The sequence below is a fragment of the Primulina eburnea genome, chromosome 16, assembly GCF_022965805.1.
Source record: "Primulina eburnea isolate SZY01 chromosome 16, ASM2296580v1, whole genome shotgun sequence".
NCBI classification, from domain to species: Eukaryota; Viridiplantae; Streptophyta; class Magnoliopsida; order Lamiales; family Gesneriaceae; genus Primulina; species Primulina eburnea.
The window spans coordinates 26,958,732-26,978,721 of record NC_133116.1 but is presented as its reverse complement, the minus strand read 5'-3'; the positions used below and the strand labels follow the sequence as shown (position 1 = coordinate 26,978,721).

Here is a 19,990-nt window from a genome sequence, read left to right as displayed (position 1 = left end):
AACTCGTTCATTAAGAGTTTGAATAGACTGAGATTGTGACTCAATCTTGGTATCAATAAGTTCAAGTTTCGAATCCATACTGTGAGAGCCTTGTTCCTGATTAATATTTTATTAACACACAATCAGGATTAATTATTATAAACAGCGAAAACGAGTTAAAATTTTGCTTTTTGGCCCAATAGAAATTTCGGCATGACCTCCCCGTAAATAGGACATACCGGAAAAAATATAAAATAACCAAAACGACTAAATCAAAACCCTCAACAAACATCCAATACGAAACAATGCCAACCAGGCACAATCACAACAACGATCCTCCACAAACACAATATACAACTACTCAGGGCATACCCCGGTAATACATAGACTCCATAATACATAAATATAATATCTGGGGACTCGATGACTGAACTCACAGAGAAAAACAATGAAAGCTTGAGCTCAAAACTCAAAGAGCTCTAGCGCCCCTCGGTGCTTCATCCTGAGCAGCCGAAGACGAACCACCTGCATGACCTGCTATGGAAACACAGAACAAACCACAGCAGTCCCAAAGGACAGGGGTCAAACCCCAGTACGAAGATCAAATAAATTACAGCATATATAAATGGCATGTAATGAAATCAATGCAATGCATGTACGGGTGCAAGATGTATGGATATCAGGAGTCAAAGGATCGATATCAACAATCATAATATGCTCGAGCTGGTCCACGACTCAGCGGACCTGTCCACGACTCAGCGGACAATGTCTGGGGATATGGCTTCACACTTGATGCCAGCAACTACCTAAGCCGGACCGAGTCAAGGTGCCCAAAATCCACAAGACACAATATAATATCATATACAGATCTCAATCGAATATCAACGGGTATCAATAACTGAAGGGCTCAATATGAATGTGTGCTCAACAATGTATAACAATCCATAGATTATTCCAATATATTTGAAAATCATGTTTTATTTTAAGAAAATGAGGAATAATCTTAAATTTGCATCCAAATTCCACAAAGAGCACATAATCACATAATTCACATAAAATCAATTAACTCACATCAATTAAATTACACGTCGACATAGACGCTGTAAGAAATCGATCAATCCGTACCTTAACCTTCAAATTAAATTACCACAATAATTACGAAGACCTCGGCGCTTCCTGGTTATCAAAACCTGTGGCAATTAATTTATTTCTATCAAATAAATATTCAACTCTTAGCCAAAAACAATTTACTAATTCCAGCTTGGACCTAAGCTCGGTTGTAAGGCCATAACTCAACCAAAACTTAACCAAAGCATACTTATCAAACATGGTTGGAATCCTAACGCAAAATTCCATATTTCATCAGAAGAAATCAAAATGAAATTCAATCATCTCGACACTGAAAAACGTCCAAAACCAGCAACCATGAGATGAAAGGTCTGTGACAGATTTAGTTTCAACACTTAGGAGTATAAAATTCATATCTAACTCATCATTGACTCAAATCAATATCCGCCAATTGGAGATGAAAGACAACTCAAATATCTAAGTTTTCCTAGAAGAAATTATTCCCAAAATCTTAGTAGATAATTCCAGAATTAAGCAAGAACATGCTGTTACTCCCAAACTCGCGGACTGAATTCCCAGACTGAGCAGTTTCGGTAAAATGAGCATAACTCCCTCAATTCTTAATGGAATTTAAGGGGTCAATTATTGTTTCGAAGACAAGACATAGCTCTACAACTTTCATTTAGATCACAAGTCCAGAATCCGAGTGAAAACAGGTCACAAACTCGAATTACAGAATGTCTTTTGCACGCATCAGTACAGAGTTCGGTTTTTGACACATTATGGTAGAAAAATCATATCAAATCCGTTTCTTATCCAAATTCGATGATTCTAGTTGCTATAGAAAGCTAACAAACAGAGCTACCAATTCGTTTTGAACCACAAGTCGAGATTCTTGACGCACAATACACAAAACTTCAAATTTCAGAAGCACAAAAACTGAACTCACCAAAATTCTGCACAGAACAGGGCTCACGAAATGGTGCTTCGATCTGCTTGCTCCCTTGATCAAAATTCGTGATTTCTGACTTGAATCGAAGCCTAGGATGTTAGAAAGACATCCCTTCAGACCGATCAAGATTTGGACACCGGACGAAGGAGATATCGCAACTTTCCCGCAGCTGCTCCAAGGGTTGCGGGAATTGGGTTTCTTCTTTCTTTTTCCCTTTTCTTCCTTCTCTCACTTCTTTTCTCTTTTTATGCGATATGTGTGTATGTATATGTATATTTATAACTCAAGCCCATTTATCTCGGTCTGTATTTATTTTGCTCTCGTGTGTTATTAAATTCCAATATGCATTTTAATATCGTCTATAAACCGATATTTTCTAATACATATTTTTAAACACACTATTTAATTTTTGGCTTAATTATTTTAAATTCCTCAATTTAAAATAATTACTCTTAATTATCGCCAAATAACATATAATTTAAATCGGGTCATTACATTTCTCCCCCTCTAACAAAAGATTTCGTCCTCGAAATCAAAACACACAACACACACCTTATATACAACATAGTCAAACATCTACCACTGATAGTACATAGGAAAGTCAGAGTACATGGAATAATCTATAACAGTTTCAAACAAGTGAGGCCATTCTTGCCGCATTTTAGCCTCCAGCTCCCATGTAGCCTCTTCAGTCCCATGTCTACTCCACTGTACCATAACCAGTGGAATTGTCTTATTTCGAAGTTGCTTATCCTTCTGATTAAGAATTTGTATAGGATACTCAACGTAGCTAAGAGAACTGTCTAACTCCACATCCTCGGGTCTCAGAACATGAGATGGATCCGGCTCATACTTCCGCAGCATAGATACATGAAACATGTAAGGTCCAAAAATAAGACGACGTAATCCAACTGCATGCAAATCTAGGGAATACGAAAAATGAGTAATTAACTTATTTTAATTGTTAATTAATTATGTGACTTACTTGTTTACTTGCTAAATGAGATTTAATTGTCATCATGCATAAAATGATATTTAAAGGATATTCAAGTGACGATCGAGGAACGGAGACCGAGGGTTGAAGAAAATGTAAAATATTTTTATTAAATGATTATTTTTAATTAGTTAAAAGATGGTCGATATTTTTAAGCATTTTTGAAAAAATAAGTGGTCTTGAGATGATTTTATACGCCGGGACGTGGATTTTATCGGTGTTGGTTTTTCAAACAAAAATCGAGCTTTTTAGCAATCCGGCTAGTAAATTCAAATTTTTATTAAAAGAAAACTTTACTATCTTTTTAATTAAATCCTAATTTAATTAATTGGGCTTTAATTTATGGCTTAATAGGCCTTAAGCCTAATTAATAATTGGTTAGCATATAAAATCAATTAAACCCTATGCTAAGCACTCACTTTTCACGCCTCACACACACTCAGACGCCGCACAAGAGATTAAAAAAAATAAATCTCTCCTCGGCAGGAGGCTTCAGCCGTGAGGAGAGCAACTTTTCTCCTTCAAAGTTTTAAGAGTTCCAAGCTCCGGTTCTCTCCGTTCCTCGTCGTCAACGATAATCCGAGCGTAAAATATGCAAAGGCACACCCTAATCTCCTTTGCTCATCCATCATATCATAATATTGTTTTAATTATCATATGCATGAAGAGCATGAACTTATCTCTGAAATTTTCGGATTTTTGCATGTTTGTGTGTTGAACTCATGATTTTGAATCCCATAAATTGTTTTAGGCATGTAAGGGGCTGCCATGATGTTAGGACATGATCTAGGGATGTTTTTGCATGGATTTAAAGGGTCCTAAACTCACGAAAAGCACTGCACCACAAGCTGCACACAAGAGTCGTTGTTTTTGCTGTCAAAAGCTGTAGGGGTTTCGGTGTCATGGATTGATAGGAGGGCCGGCCTGGGCTGGGGCGCATGGCTAGCCTAGGGTCTGTTGGTGTCAAGGGGGGGGGGAGTCCTAGCCATGCTAGGACTCGGTCTGGGAAGGGCAGGGAGGAGTCCTTGCAAGCAAGGACTCCACCCGAGAAGCTGCACCCTGAGGTGCAGACTTCGCGCGTTCAGGTTAAGGTAGGGGCTTGGTCCAGGGGGCCAGGGCAGGGTGGCGTCGTTTCCTTAGGGTCCTTAGTAAGTGCATGTCACGTTGGTTCAGGGTCTGGAGGCGTGGGTAGAGTCCTAGGGCAGTGAACTAGAGTCCTAATTATTATAGGACTTCTCGGCCAGGATAGGGGTCTCTTAGGAGGGTTCGATTTTATGGTTGGGCATGGGTTTTTAGTGATTCAAGGGTCCAGTGGGCTAATTTAAGGTGTTGGCTAAGTTTTGGTTCGATATGGCTCGGGGGTAACTCGATAAAATTAAGAGATGGCTCGGGGTCGAAGTTTAGGTGTCAAATTGAGTTTCAAAACAAAGAAAATTTGGAAAACGGCTCACGGGGGTCGAGTCGTGATCCATAAGGGCTAAAATAATATAAAAAGACTAAATTTGGAATTTAGGAATTTTATATTAAAGTTTGGTATTTTTCGGGATTAAAACACCGTTAAAATAATTAAGAAAAGATAATTGAAAAGGTCTAACATTAAGCCAAATAAAATTACGAAAAAAATTCACGTAAGCTTAAATAATTATTTGGGACATGTTAGAGTCATGAAATCAAGAAAATAATCGAAAACGTAAAATGTCGAAGCCAGGGGTAAAACGGTCATTTTACACCGGGAAATTAGTAATGGTCATGGCAGTGCCCGAAATGTTTTATGTTATTATGATGATTTTGAAATGTTTATGAATTTCGCATGATTAAATGCTGATTTTTAAATGTCTAAAGAACGTTTATGATTGAAGAAGACATTTAAAATACATGTTGCATGCTTGGTTTCAAAGAAAATGAAAATGTTATGTTTTGCACGTTTTTATAAAGTGATGTGAATGAAAAGTGTTGAAGGATGTGAAGTGATTGTGACTAGTTCGTTAATGGTGGCGATATCGTGAGGGTGATGGTCCCAGTGGGAGCCCGACGATCGTGTTTCCATTATTGCGAACAAGAGGTTAAGAGGTTATGAGGTTTGAGGTTAGGATAGGAATGTCGTGAGGGGAAAGCCCATTGGGAGCCCCGACGATCGTATTTCTATTCGATTCATGTTAGGCCAGGGCCCAGTTGACCGGTGAGAGTGTTGCTGGTGTCCCCCGCCGCCCAGTACTGTGGTTATATTTCTGATGGATCCATCGAGAGGTCATGTCATGAGAGGAAAGCCACAATTAACGATCTGAATTCAACAAAGGAAAAGGAAAAGGAAAAGGAAAATGTTTATGATCATGTTTAAATGTTATGTCATGTTGAGGAAAAAGGAAAAGATTAAGGTTTATTTATGCATGTCATGAAAATGTTTATGTTTAAAGTTTTATGCATCATGAAAATGTTTACGAAAATGTTTATGTTTATGCATCTTCATGAAAACGATATTTTAAATACAAATATTTTTCACCGTTATATGTTGACTGTATTACGTATTACTCGTTATAAAGATTATGGTGTGTTGAGTCTTTAGACTCACTAGGTGTGATGGATGTAGGTGGTTCTGAGGAAGGACTTGACGGGTGATACTACTGGACTGAAGGTGCACACAACCCGAGGACCAGCGCTTCTACTTTTCCGCATTTACGATTATGACTTATGAATTATGTTAAAGATTTATAAGATTATTTACTTAAGCTTTTTGAGAGATTTTTGAGAGGTTTAGTATGGGCTTTACTTTTCAAATTATTGCTTTTTAGGTTTGGTAAAACGTTTTACGATTTCTGGTTTGACTATTCCTTTCAATTTTCAAATACTAGTTGGATGATTTACTTTAAAATGGTGCAAGATTATTTTTATGCGCATGTACATGCAATGACCGAAAATGTGAGAGATTAAAAAAAAAAAAAAAATTTCTAGTACCTTTAAAGCAATAAAAGATGAGGACGTTTCAGTTGGTATCAGAGCAGTGGTTCCTGTAAAGGGTTGTGCCACCATCAGCGCCGGGAAGATAAGTCGTCAAACCTCCAAGTTGTAAGTTTTACATGCTTTATGTGATTTTATGACTTAACCTGCATGAAGTTATGAATATTATGTTTACGATGCATGTTTATTAGCTTTTTGAGTATTTATGCTTGCATGATTAATTTGCTAATTGAGTTAGGATTTGTCGCATGATTAGAGAACTTAGATTTAAACGCATGTTGGTTACGTTAGAATTTGGAAAACATTCAGATATAATGCCTCTTAGACGTGCTCACGCTCACGAGAACCAAGCCGAGAACAGTGTTAACCGAAGAGGGAACAGTCAAAGAAATGCACCACCACCACCACCCCCATCGGGGGATCCTGCTACTCGTGCCTTAGAAGGCATGACTCGTCTCTTTGAGCAACAGATACAGCAGCAACAGTTGCAACAGCAGCAGTTACAACTGCAGTTACAGCAGATGCAGCAGCAGCAGCCGCCACCTAGGCCACCGCAAGATATTTATGAGCAGTTCCGGAGGCTAGGGCCAAAGGAATTCTCAGGCACCACCGATCCATTTGCTGCTGAGAGTTGGATCCGTTCGCTTGAAGTGCATTTTCGCTATCTAGACATGGGAGACGCCGACCGTGTGAGATGCACTACTTATCTACTCAGGGATGATGCTTCTTTATGGTGGGAAGGAGCTGAGCATGGTGTTGACCTTGCTACACTCACATGGGCACAGTTCAAGACAAAATTTTATGAGAAATACTTTACTGCTGATGTCCGGAGTCGGATAAAGAGGGAATTCATGACTCTCCGTCAGGGAGACGTACCTGTTGCTGACTTTGTGAAGAAGTTCGATAGGGGTTGCCACTTTGTGCCCCTTATTGCGGGAGATGCGGAGGAGAAGCTTAGGCATTTCATGGATGGCCTACGACCTACTGTTAGGGATAAAGTCATGATGATGAATCCGGGGAACTACGCTACGGCAGTTACATGTGCTTATCGGGCTGAGCAATCCTTGAGGGATATTGACTTTGAGCTACAGCGGAAGAGGCAACAGCATCAGAATAATAATCAGCCTGCCAAGAAGCCGTATACGGGACCTCCTAGACCTCAAGGGCCTCAAAAGCCCCAAGGTCAAGTTAAGAAGCCAGTGCCGCCGAAGCCACAGAATCCGGGAGCACCAAAGCCTAATGAGAGACAACCTTGCAAGCAGTGCAACCGTTTTCACCTTGGCAAATGCGAATGGGGATCTCGTAAATGTTTCTTCTGCAAAGAGGATGGACACATAGCCAATGATTGCCCAAAGAGGTTAGCAGCTACTACGGCCCGAGCTTATGTTATGAATGCCGAGGAAGCTGAGGAAGAGGCAGACATTACACTCATCACGGGTAACCTAGTCATTTAACATTTTTACATTGCTTATTAATGCATGAAATGTTAAATTGGTTATTAAGATTGAATTGTGATCAAGTTTCAACCTAGAATAAATTAGGTTGCATGTTCTACTTAGTTGGACTTAAGCAATGATTCTAGAGACCATAGAGAAATGATTTGAATTTTGTGCCTTACTTTATGTGAAGGATGTTATGATTCCAAATAAAAAGTCTTAGGGCCAAAAAATTAAAGAAAATCAATACGGGGTTTTTTTTTGAATTTAGTGGGGGGCCAATATGCAATTTTCGAAACTTAAGGGACTTGATTGCAAATATTCGAAATTAATGGACCTAAATGAAAACTTCTGAATTCTTAAGGATCAAAATGCAATTCTCGAACATCAAGGATTAAATCAGAACTTCGAATAATATAAGGACTTAATTGCAATAATTCGAAATATTGGGTCAATCCTACAAAATTCCAAAAGTTAAGGGACTAAAGTGCAAATCTTCCTAGAAATGTTTAAGTTCAACACGAAATCTTCGTCCAACCTTGGGAATTAATGATAGTAGATTCTAAAGTTTCAACACGAAAAGATTTAAAAGACGTTTTCACCGCAGGGAGGATTATCATTCTAGGTGTAGCTACCTATGCTTTGCTAGATTCCGGAGCTACGCACTCTTTCATATCAGAAACCTTCATCAAAAGACTGAATATTACTCCTCAAGATATGGGTTGGGTTTCAAGGTTTCGATTCCATCCGGTGATCAGATGCTCACATCTAAGATTGTTAAGAATCTGGAGCTTCGTCTATTCAGAAATGTTGTTCGGGCAGATCTTATTGTGCTTCCGATGCCCGAATTCGATATTATACTTGGGATGGATTGGCTATCAGCGAATGGAGCTTCGATTGATTTTGGTCAGCGTTCAGTATCTATTAGACCACCCAGTGGTGAATCCTTTGTTTTTGAGGCAGCAAGGAACAAGCAAATGCCGCACATTATCTCTTGTCTATGTGCAAGGAAGCTTATTAAGCGTGGATGTCCAGCTTATCTAGCTTGTGTTACTACTGCGCATGAGTCTATCAGCCAGAAGTTAGAGGATGTTGATGTTGTGAGATATTTTCCTAGCGTCTTTCCCGAAGACGTTTCTGGCATTCCACCCGATCGTGAGGTGGAGTTCTCTATTGATCTTATGCCGGGCACTGTTCCTATATCTAAAGCACCGTATCGTCTAGCACCCGCTGAAATGAAAGAATTGAAAGATCAAATTCAAGAACTGCTAGACAAGGGTTTCATTCGCCCTAGTTACTCTCCATGGGGCGCTCCAGTGCTATTTGTGAAAAAGAAAGATGGTAGCATGCGTCTTTGCATTGATTATCGGGAGCTCAACAGGGTCACCATCAAAAATAAGTATCCACTGCCAAGAATTGAGGATTTATTCGACCAATTGCAAGGAGCTTCGATATTTTCAAAAATTGATCTGCGATCGGGATACCATCAATTGAAAGTTAAGGAGTCTGATGTTCACAAGACGGCGTTTCGCACAAGATATGGGCACTATGAGTTTATGGTCATGCCATTCGGGTTGACCAATGCGCCAGCGATCTTCATGGATCTCATGAATCGCGTCTTTCAGCCGTTTCTGGATCAGTTTATTATTGTCTTCATTGATGACATTTTGATCTATTCCAAGAGCAGAGAGGAGCATAGCCGTCATTTGAAAACCGCACTGCAAGTACTGCAAGATAGAAAGATTTACGCAAAATTCAGTAAGTGCGAGTTTTGGCTTTATAGAGTGGCGTTTTTAGGCCACATCATCTCTAGTAGTGGAGTGGAGGTAGATCCAAGTAAAGTGGAAGCAGTGAGGGAGTGGCCAGTACCGAAGAGCGTCACCGAGATTCGCAGTTTCTTGGGACTAGCTGGCTACTATCGCAAGTTTATTCAGGGGTTCTCATCTATAGCGGTGCCCATGACCGCCTTGACAAAGAAAAATGCAAAATTTGTTTGGGGACCCGAGTGCCAAGACAGTTTTGACAAGTTGAAGCAAGCCTTGATTTCAGCGCCAGTGCTATCTATGCCATCAGGGCAAGGGGATTATGTTCTTTATACCGACGCTTCTAAGATTGGTTTGGGCGCAGTTCTTATGCAAAATGACCGAGTTATCGCCTATGCGTCAAGACAATTGAAAATTCATGAAAAGAACTACCCTACTCATGATCTTGAGCTTGCAGCAGTAGTCTTTGCACTGAAAATTTGGAGACACTACCTTTATGGGGAGAAGTGCAAGATATTCACCGATCACAAAAGTTTGAAATACTTCTTCACCCAAAGAGAGTTGAATATGAGACAGCGCAGATGGCTCGAATTGGTAAAGGACTATGATTGTGACATTAGCTACCATCCGGGGAAAGCTAATGTAGTGGCAGACGCATTGAGTAGAAAAGCAGCAGTTATCACTCAATTATCGCTCCAAAGACCGTTGCAGTCCGAGATACAGCGGTTTGAGCTTACAGTGTATGCTAGGGGCGAGGCCCCTAATCTTGCCACATTATCAGTCCAGTCGTCATTGAGAGATAAAATCCGTGATGGGCAGTCCACTGATGAGCAGTTGCAAAAGTGGAGAGCTAGAGATGAAGCCAAGGGCCGGAATTTATATTCAGTGGTGGATGGTTTAGTCCGTTATCGAGACCGTCTATGGGTTCCTAGTGACGATTCTTTGAGACACCTCATTATGAAGGAAGCCCATGACACACCATATTCCATTCATCCAGGCAGTACAAAGATGTATAGGGATTTGCAGTTGTTGTATTGGTGGCCAGGCATGAAGAGAGACATCTTGAGGTATGTATCCGAGTGCTTGACTTGTCAGCAAGTCAAGGCAGAGCATCAGAGACCAGCGGGAAAATTGAAGCCACTCCCTATTCCCGAGTGGAAATGGGAAAATATCACCATGGACTTTGTTGTAGGATTGCCTAAGACTGTTAAGGGATTTAATGCCATTTGGGTGATAGTTGATCGTCTTACGAAATCAGCGCATTTTCTACCTATTAAGACGACATTCACCATGGTTCAGTATGCCGACTTGTATGTTCGAGAGATAGTTCGGCTGCATGGGATTCCGGTATCCATTGTTTCTGACAGAGATCCGAGATTCACGTCATCTTTTTGGAAGAGTCTACATGCAGCGATGGGGACCAAGTTACTATTCAGTACAGCATTCCATCCTCAGACCGATGGCCAGTCAGAGAGAGTTATACAGATTTTGGAAGATCTACTGCGAGCATGCGTTATTGATTTCCAAGGCAGTTGGGAAACAAAGTTACCCCTAGTGGAGTTCACCTACAATAACAGTTTCCAATCATCAATTGGGATGGCTCCTTTTGAGGCACTCTATGGAAGAAAATGTAGATCTCCTATTCATTGGGATGAGGTTGGGGAAAGAAGAGATATTGGTCCAGATGTGATTGAAGAGACGGCTGAGCTAGTAGTCAAAATTCGTGATAGAATGAAGACTGCACAAAGCCGACAAAAGAGTTATGCGGACAAGAGGCGTAGGGACTTAGAGTTTGCAGTGGGCGACCACGTATTTGTGAAAATAGCACCCATGAAGGGTGTTATGCGCTTTGGCAAGAAAGGCAAGCTTAGTCCGAGATTTATTGGTCCGTTCGAGATTTTGGAGAGGATTGGGTCACTAGCTTATAGAGTGGCACTGCCACCCGCACTTTCTGGAGTTCACAATGTGTTCCACATTTCGATGCTGCAGAAGTACATGTCGAATCCGTCGCATGCGCTTAATTATGAACCTCTCCAACTAACTCCAAATATGACTTATGAGGAAAGACCTGTCCAGATTCTGGCTAGACAAGAAAGACGATTGCGAAACAAAGTCATTTCAATGGTCAAGGTCAAGTGGCTGAATCACTCGGAAGAGGAAGCTACTTGGGAAACCGAGAGGGACTTGAAGGGTCGCTATCCAGATTTATTCGGTAAGTTCTAATTTCGAGGACGAAATTTTATTTAAGGGGGGAGGAATTGTAAGGTCCAAAAATAAGACAACGTAATCCAACTGCATGCAAATCTAGGGAATACGAAAAATGAGTAATTAACTTATTTTAATTGCTAATTAATTATGTGACTTACTTGTTTACTTGCTAAATGAGATTTAATTGTCATCATGCATAAAATGATATTTAAAGGATATTCAAGTGACGATCGTGGAACGGGGACCGAGGGCTGAAGAAAATGTAAAATATTTTTATTAAATGATTATTTTTAATTAGTTAAAAGATGGTCGATATTTTTAAGCATTTTTGAAAAAATAAGTGGTCTTGAGATGATTTTATACGCCGGGACGTGGATTTTATCGGTGTTGGTTTTTCAAACAAAAATCGAGTCTTTTAGCAATCCGGCTAGTAAATTCAAATTTTTATTAAAAGAAAACTTTACTATCTTTTTAATTAAATCCTAATTTAATTAATTGGGCTTTAATTTATGGCTTAATAGGCCTTAAGCCTAATTAATAATTGGTTAGCATATAAAATCAATTAAACCCTATGCTAAGCACTCACTTTTCACGCCTCACACACACTCAGACGCCGCACAAGAGATTAAAAAAAAATAAATCTCTCCTCGGCAGGAGGCTTCAGCCGTGAGGAGAGCAACTTTTCTCCTTCAAAGTTTTAAGAGTTCCAAGCTCCGGTTCTCCCCGTTCTTCGTCGTCAACGATAATCCGAGCGTAAAATACGCAAAGGCACACCCTAATCTCCGTTGCTCATCCATCATATCATAATATTGTTTTAATTATCATATGCATGAAGAGCATGAACTTATCTCTGAAATTTTCGGATTTTTGCATGTTTGTGTGTTGAACTCATGATTTTGAATCCCATAAATTGTTTTAGGCATGTAAGGGGCTGCCATGATGTTAGGACATGATCTAGGGATGTTTTTGCATGGATTTAAAGGGTCCTAAACTCACGAAAAGCACTGAACCACAAGCTGCACACAAGAGTCGTTGTTTTTGCTGTCAAAAGCTGTAGGGGTTTCGATGTCATGGATTGATTGGAGGGCCGGCCTGGGCTGGGGCGCATGGCTAGCCTAGGGTCTGTTGGTGTCAAGGGGGGGAGTCCTAGCCATGCTAGGACTCGGTCTGGGAAGGGCAGGGAGGAGTCCTTGCAAGCAAGGACTCCACCCGAGAAGCTGCACCCTGAGGTGCAGACTTCGCGCGTTCAGGTTAAGGTAGGGGCTTGGTCCAGGGGGCCAGGGTAGGGTGGCGTCGTGTCCTTAGGGTCCTTATAAGTGCATGTCACGTTGGTTCAGGGTCTGGAGGCGTGGGTAGAGTCCTAGGGCAGTGAACTAGAGTCCTAATTATTATAGGACTTCTCGGCCAGGATAGGGGTCTCTTAGGAGGGTTCGATTTTATGGTTGGGCTTGGGTTTTTAGTGATTCAAGGGTCCAGTGGGCTAATTTAAGGTGTTGGCTAAGTTTTGGTTCGATATGGCTCGGGGGTAACTCGATAAAATTAAGAGATGGCTCGGGGTCGAATTTTAGGTGTCAAATTGAGTTTCAAAACAAAGAAAATTTGGAAAACGGCTCACGGGGGTCGAGTCGTGATCCATAAGGGCTAAAATAATATAAAAAGACTAAATTTGGAATTTAGGAATTTTATATTAAAGTTTGGTATTTTTCGGGATTAAAACACCGTTAAAATAATTAAGAAAAGATAATTGAAAAGGTCTAACATTAAGCCAAATAAAATTACGAAAAAAATTCACGTAAGCTTAAATAATTATTTGGGACATGTTGGAGTCATGAAATCAAGAAAATAATCGAAAACGTAAAATGTCGAAGCCAGGGGTAAAACGGTCATTTTACACCGGGAAATTAGTAATGGTCATGGCAGTGCCCGAAATGTTTTATGTTATTATGATGATTTTGAAATGTTTATGAATTTCGCATGATTAAATGCTGATTTTTAAATGTCTAAAGAACGTTTATGATTGAAGAAGACATTTAAAATACATGTTGCATGCTTGGTTTCAAAGAAAATGAAAATGTTATGTTATGCACGTTTTTATAAAGTGATGTGAATGAAAAGTGTTGAAGGATGTGAAGTGATTGTGACTAGTTCGTTAATGGTGGCGATATCGTGAGGGTGATGGTCCCAGTGGGAGCCCGACGATCGTGTTTCCATTATTGCGAACAAGAGGTTAAGAGGTTATGAGGTTTGAGGTTAGGATAGGAATGTCGTGAGGGGAAAGCCCATTGGGAGCCCCGACGATCGTATTTCTATTCGATTCATGTTAGGCCAGGGCCCAGTTGACCGGTGAGAGTGTTGCTGGTGTCCCCCGCCGCCCAGTACTGTGGTTATATTTCTGATGGATCCATCGAGAGGTCATGTCATGAGAGGAAAGTCACAATTAACGATCTGAATTCAACAAAGGAAAAGGAAAAGGAAAAGGAAAATGTTTATGATCATGTTTAAATGTTATGTCATGTTGAGGAAAAAGGAAAAGATTAAGGTTTATTTATGCATGTCATGAAAATGTTTATGTTTAAAGTTTTATGCATCATGAAAATGTTTACGAAAATGTTTATGTTTATGCATCTTCATGAAAACGATATTTTAAGTACAAATATTTTTCACCGTTATATGTTGACTGTATTACGTATTACTCGTTATAAAGATTATGGTGTGTTGAGTCTTTAGACTCACTAGGTGTGATGGATGTAGGTGGTTCTGAGGGAGGACTTGACGGGTGATACTACTGGACTGAAGCTGCACACAACCCGAGGACCAGCGCTTCTACTTTTCCGTATTTACGATTATGACTTATGAATTATGTTAAAGATTTATAAGATTATTTACTTAAGCTTTTTGAGAGATTTTTGAGAGGTTTAGTATGGGCTTTACTTTTCAAATTATTGCTTTTTAGGTTTGGTAAAACGTTTTACGATTTCTGGTTTGACTATTCCTTTCAATTTTCAAATACTAGTTGGATGATTTACTTTAAAATGGTGCAAGATTATTTTTATGCTCATGTACATGCAATGACCGAAAATGTGAGAGATTTAAAAAAAAAAAAAAATTTCTAGTACCTTTAAAGCAATAAAAGATGAGGACGTTTCAAAACACATCATGTATAGCAGACAAACTCTGCGGCAAGTTCAATCTATAAGCCAATAAGCCAATCCTTTCAACAATAGTATACGGTCCAATATAACGTGGAGCTAACTTTCCCTTTTTCCCAAATCTCATTGTGCCACGAAATGGTGACACCTTAAGGAAAACTTGATCACCGACTTGAAATTCCAAAGGTCTACGCCTTTTATTTGCATAGCTAGCTTGACGATCCTGAGATGCTTTCATTCTTTTTCTGATCAAATCAATCTTTTCATTCATCTCTTCAACAAATTCAGGTTGTGCCAATGGTTTTTCTCCAATCTCATTCCAACATATCGGCGATCGACACCTTCTACCATACAAAGCTTCAAATAGTGCTATTCCAATAGTCGTTTGGAAACTGTTGTTGTATGAGAATTCTACCAATGATAGAGATTCTTGCCAATTACCTCTGAAATCCATAACTACTGACCGAAGCATATCTTCCAAAGTCTGAATGGTTCTTTCTGTCTGACCATCAGTTTGGAGATGATAAGCTGTGCTCATATCCAACTTAGTTCCCAAAGCATTCTGAAGACTGCTCCAAAACTTAGATGCAAATCTTGGATCTCTATCAGACACAATAGACACTGGAACTCCATGCAACCGAACCACATTATCCAAATATAACCTTGCCATTTTCTTCTAAGGATAGGTACGATCATATGGAATGAAATGTGCTGACTTGGACAATCTATCAACTATAACCCAGATAGCATCACAACCTCTGATAGACCTGGGTAAGTGAGTTACAAAGTCCATTGCAATATGTTCCCAGTTCCATTGTGGTATTTCTAAACTCTGTAACATACCTTCAGGTTTCATTCTCTCAGCTTTCACCTGTTGGCATGTCAAACATCTTGCTACAAATTCAGAAATGTCTTTCTTCATCGCATCCCACCAGAAATAAGGTTTCAATATCTGGTACATCCTACGATTACCAGGATGAACACTATGGCGACTACAATGCGCCTCTTGAAGCAACGCTTCTCTCAATTCTGCAACATTTGGTACCACTAATCTGTCATTCATTCGCAAACAGCCATCTGATGAGACATTATACTTATTTGGATTACCAGACAAAACCAACTCTTTTGATTTCTGAACCTTTGGATCTATCTTTTGAGCCTTTTTAATTTCAGCAATAATCTGTGGCTCAAACTGCAATGCAGAAACAATAAAATAATTATCTTGTTGCTGAAAATTCCATCCAGAAGTACACAATTCATCATGATTCTGCTAAATATGAATGGATGCTAACATGCCATCCTGATATTTCCGGCTTAATGCATCTGCAACCTGATTCATCTTCCCTGGTTGATACTGTATTTCACAGTCAAAATCCTTTAATAGATCTAACCAACGTCTCTGCCTCATATTCAGCTCTGACTGAGTAAACAAATATTTCAAACTTTTATGATCTGAGTAAATAATAAACTGTTCACCATATAGATAGTGTCGCCAAATTTTCAAGGCAAAAACAATGGCTGCAAGTTCAAGATCATGAACTGGATATCGGGATTCATGTATCTTTAGTTGCCTCGAAGCATAGGCAATAACCTTTCTATGTTGCATCAATACACATCCCAATCCTTTAGCTGATGCATCTGTACAAACCACAAATCCACCTGATCCAGACGGCAACGCCAACACTGGTGCTGTCGTCAATTTCTCTTTCAGTTTCAGAAAACTCTGCTCACACTCTTCTGACCAAATAAATCTTGCATCCTTCTTGGTCAGTTGGGTGATAGGTCGGGAAATCTGAGAAAACCCTTCAATGAATCGTCTGTAATACCCGGCCAATCCCATAAAACTTCGAACCTCTGGTACATTGGTTGGTCTAGTTCAATTCAAGACCACTTCAATTTTACTTGGATCGACGGATATTCCTTTGGCTGATATCACATGACCCAAAAATATGGTTTGATCCAACCAGAATTCACACTTTGACAATTTAGCATACAACTGAGCATCACGAAGTGTTTGAAGAACTAATCTCAAATGCTCTCTATGTTCCTTTCTTGACTTTGAATACACCAGTATATCATCAATAAAAACAATAACAAACTTGTCCAGAAAATTCCTGAACACTCGGTTCATTAAATCCATAAATACTGCCGGTGCATTAGCCAACCCAAATGGCATCACCAAAAATTCATACTGCCCGTATCTGGTTCTAAAAGCTGTCTTAGGAACATCTTTCTCTCTAACTCGAAGTTGATGGTATCCTGATCTAAGATCAATTTTCGAATATACTGAAGTTCCCTGTAGTTGATCAAACAAATTATCGATTCTAGGCAAAGGGTATTTATTCTTGACGGTGACCCGATTCAATTGCCTATAATCAATGCACATTCTCATGGAACCATCTTTCTTTTTAACAAACAAAACAGGGGCTCCCCAAGGTGACATACTAGGTCGTATGTACCCTTTTTCAGTAAATCCTGCAATTGCTCTTTCAACTCTTTAAGTTCTGCAGGTGCCATTCTATACGGAGCTTTTGAAATTGGAGCAGTTCCTGGCATCAATTCGATGCTAAAATCAAGCTCTCTCTGCGGTGAAAAACATGGTATCTCCTCCAGAAAAACATCAGAAAATTCTTTCACCACCGGTATATCAGACAATCTCGGCTCTTCCTTTAAAGCATCCACAGCATAAATCATACATCCCTCATTTCCTAAGGATAATAGCTTAAACATTTCCATCGCTGAAACTAAAGGTATTTTAGCTTGCGATCCTCGACCATAAAAATTCCATTTGTCATCAAGATGAGGTCGAAAACGTACTACACCATGAAAACAGTCTACAGTAGCTCGATAATTTGTCAAGGTATCCATACCAATGATACAATCAAAGTCATACATCGGTAACACAATCAAATTAGTAATCATAATACTGTCACCGAAATTAAATACACAGTTCAACACAATCTGCCTGATAAAATCACTTTACCGGCTGGAGTGGACACAGATGCAAACTCATGCAATGATGTAGTCACAAAGTCATATTCATCAACAAAATTGGATGCAAGGAAAGAGTGAGATGCTCCTGTATCAAATAAAACTCGTGCAGTGTAACCATTAATTAAACAAGTACCTGCGATTACACCACCTGGAGCCTCTCTGGCTTGATCCTCTGTCAAAGCATACACTCTAGCCTGTTGTGGACCTGGGAATGATTGAGGTGCATTACCCCGAACCTGTGGATAATTGGACTGCTGAAAAGATTGCGCAGGAGTAAAGGGTCTCTGAGACGAACCACCCGAAAAACCACCTCTGTTCTGAGAAAACTGTTGTGGTCTCATCTGCCCTTGAGTACGGTTTGGACAAGCTCTAGCAAAGTGTCCTGTCTGACCGCAATTATGACATGTCCCACGTACACCACCACACTGAGATGTATGATGTCTACCTCCACAACGCTCACAATACACCACTGAATACTGATTCCCTGAAAACGGCGTCCCCGATACACTTTTAGATCCACTTGAGCTAGATGAACTCGACTGACCTTTCTTCTTGAAGTTCTTTCCTCTGGGCTTAAACCTTTGAGGTTTTTGGTGTTGGAAGAACTGCTGCTGCTGAAAAGGCTGCTGAGGTACATAAGATGATGTACCCATTGGTAATTGCATACCTCCACTGGGTATCTGTAAAGTCTGCTGCTGATTATCTCTTTGAAATCCTGCTTCTAGACTTATTGCCTTGTTGACTGCATCGGCATAGCTAACAGGATTACTAGCCAGAACCAAGGAATATAAATGAGAACCCAATCCTTCCAGTAAATAGGACATACCTGATTAATATTTTATTAACACACAATCAGGATTAATTATTATAAACAGCGAAAACGAGTTAAAATGTTGCTTTTTGGCCCAATAGAAATTTCGGCATGACCTCCCCGTAAATAGGACATACCGGAAAAAATATAAAATAACCAAAACGACTAAATCAAAACCCTCAAAAAACATCCAATACGAAACAATGCCAACCAGGCACAATCACAACAACGATCCTCCACAAACACAATATACAACTACTCGGGGCATACCCCGGTAATACATAGACTCCATAATACATAAATATAATATCTGGGGACTCGATGACTAAACTCACAGAGAAAAACAATGAAAGCTTGAGCTCAAAACTCAAAGAGCTCTAGCGCCCCTCGGTGCTTCATCCTGAGCAGCCGAAGACGAACCACCTGCATGACCTGCTATGGAAACACAGAACAAACCACAGCAGTCCCAAAGGACAGGGGTCAAACCCTAGTACGAAGATCAAATAAATTACAGCATATATAAATGACATGTAATGAAATCAATACAATGCATGTACGGGTGCAAGATGTATGGATATCAGGAGTCAAAGGATCGATATCAACAATCATAATATGCTCGAGCTGGTCCACGACTCAGCGGACCTGTCCACGACTCAGCGGACAGTGTCTGGGGATATGGCTTCACACTTGATGCCAGCAACTACCTAAGCCGGACCGAGTCAAGGTGCCCAAAATCCACAAGACACAATATAATATCATATACAGATCTCAATCGAATATCAACGGGTATCAATAACTGAAGGGCTCAATATGAATGTGTGCTCAACAATGTATATCAATCCATAGATTATTCCAATATATTTGAAAATCATGTTTTATTTTAAGAAAATGAGGAATAATCTTAAATTTGCATCCAAATTCCACAAAGAGCACATAATCATATAATTCACATAAAATCAATTAACTCACATCAATTAAATTACACGTCGACATAGACGCTGTAAGAAATCGATCAATCCGTACCTTAACCTTCAAATTAAATTACCACAATAATTACGAAGACCTCGACACTTCCTGGTTATCAAAACCTGTGGCAATTAATTTATTTCTATCAAATAAATATTCAACTCTTAGCCAAAAACAATTTACTAATTCCAGCTTGGACCTAAGCTCGGTTGTAAGGCCATAACTCAACCAAAACTTAACCAAAGCATACTTATCATACATGGTTGGAATCCTAACGCAAAATTCCATATTTCATCAGATGAAATCAAAATGAAATTCAATCATCTCGACACTGAAAAACGTCCAAAACCAGCAACCATGAGATGAAAGGTCTGTGACAGATTTAGTTTCAACATTTAGGAGTATAAAATTCATATCTAACTCATCATTGACTCAAATCAATATCCGCCAATTGGAGATGAAAGACAACTCAAATATCTAAGTTTTCCTAGAAGAAATCATTCCCAAAATCTTAGTAGATAATGCCAGAATTAAGCAAGAACATGCTGTTACTCCCAAACTCGCGGACTGAATTCCCAGACTGAGCAGTTTCGGTAAAATGACCATAACTCCCTCAATTCCTAATGGAATTTAACGGGTCAATTATCGTTTCGCAGACAAGACATAGCTCTACAACTTTCATTTAGATCACAAGTCCAGAATCCGAGTGAAAACA

General features: G+C 39.6%; 1 protein-coding gene across 1 annotated transcript; it reads right to left on the bottom strand.

The window, feature by feature from the left end:
- Positions 1–247: 247 nt before the first annotated feature.
- Positions 248–18,322, bottom strand: LOC140816141 (uncharacterized). Its single transcript, XM_073175213.1, has 2 exons — positions 17,632–18,322; positions 248–513 (listed from the first exon to the last, which is right to left on the bottom strand). Exons 1-2 carry the CDS (start codon positions 18,320–18,322, stop codon positions 449–451), a joined length of 756 nt encoding a protein of 251 aa, XP_073031314.1. The 3' UTR covers positions 248–448.
- Positions 18,323–19,990: the final 1,668 nt, after the last annotated feature.

Coding starts and splice junctions, on each gene's coding strand:
- LOC140816141 (XM_073175213.1), bottom strand. CDS start 18,322: ATGTCCTATTTACTGGAAGGATTGGGTTCTCATTTATATTCCTTGGTT. Junction 514..17,631: donor TCCAGGTGGTGTAATCGCAG/GTACTTGTTTAA, acceptor TTTCCATAGCAG/GTCATGCAGGTGGTTCGTCT.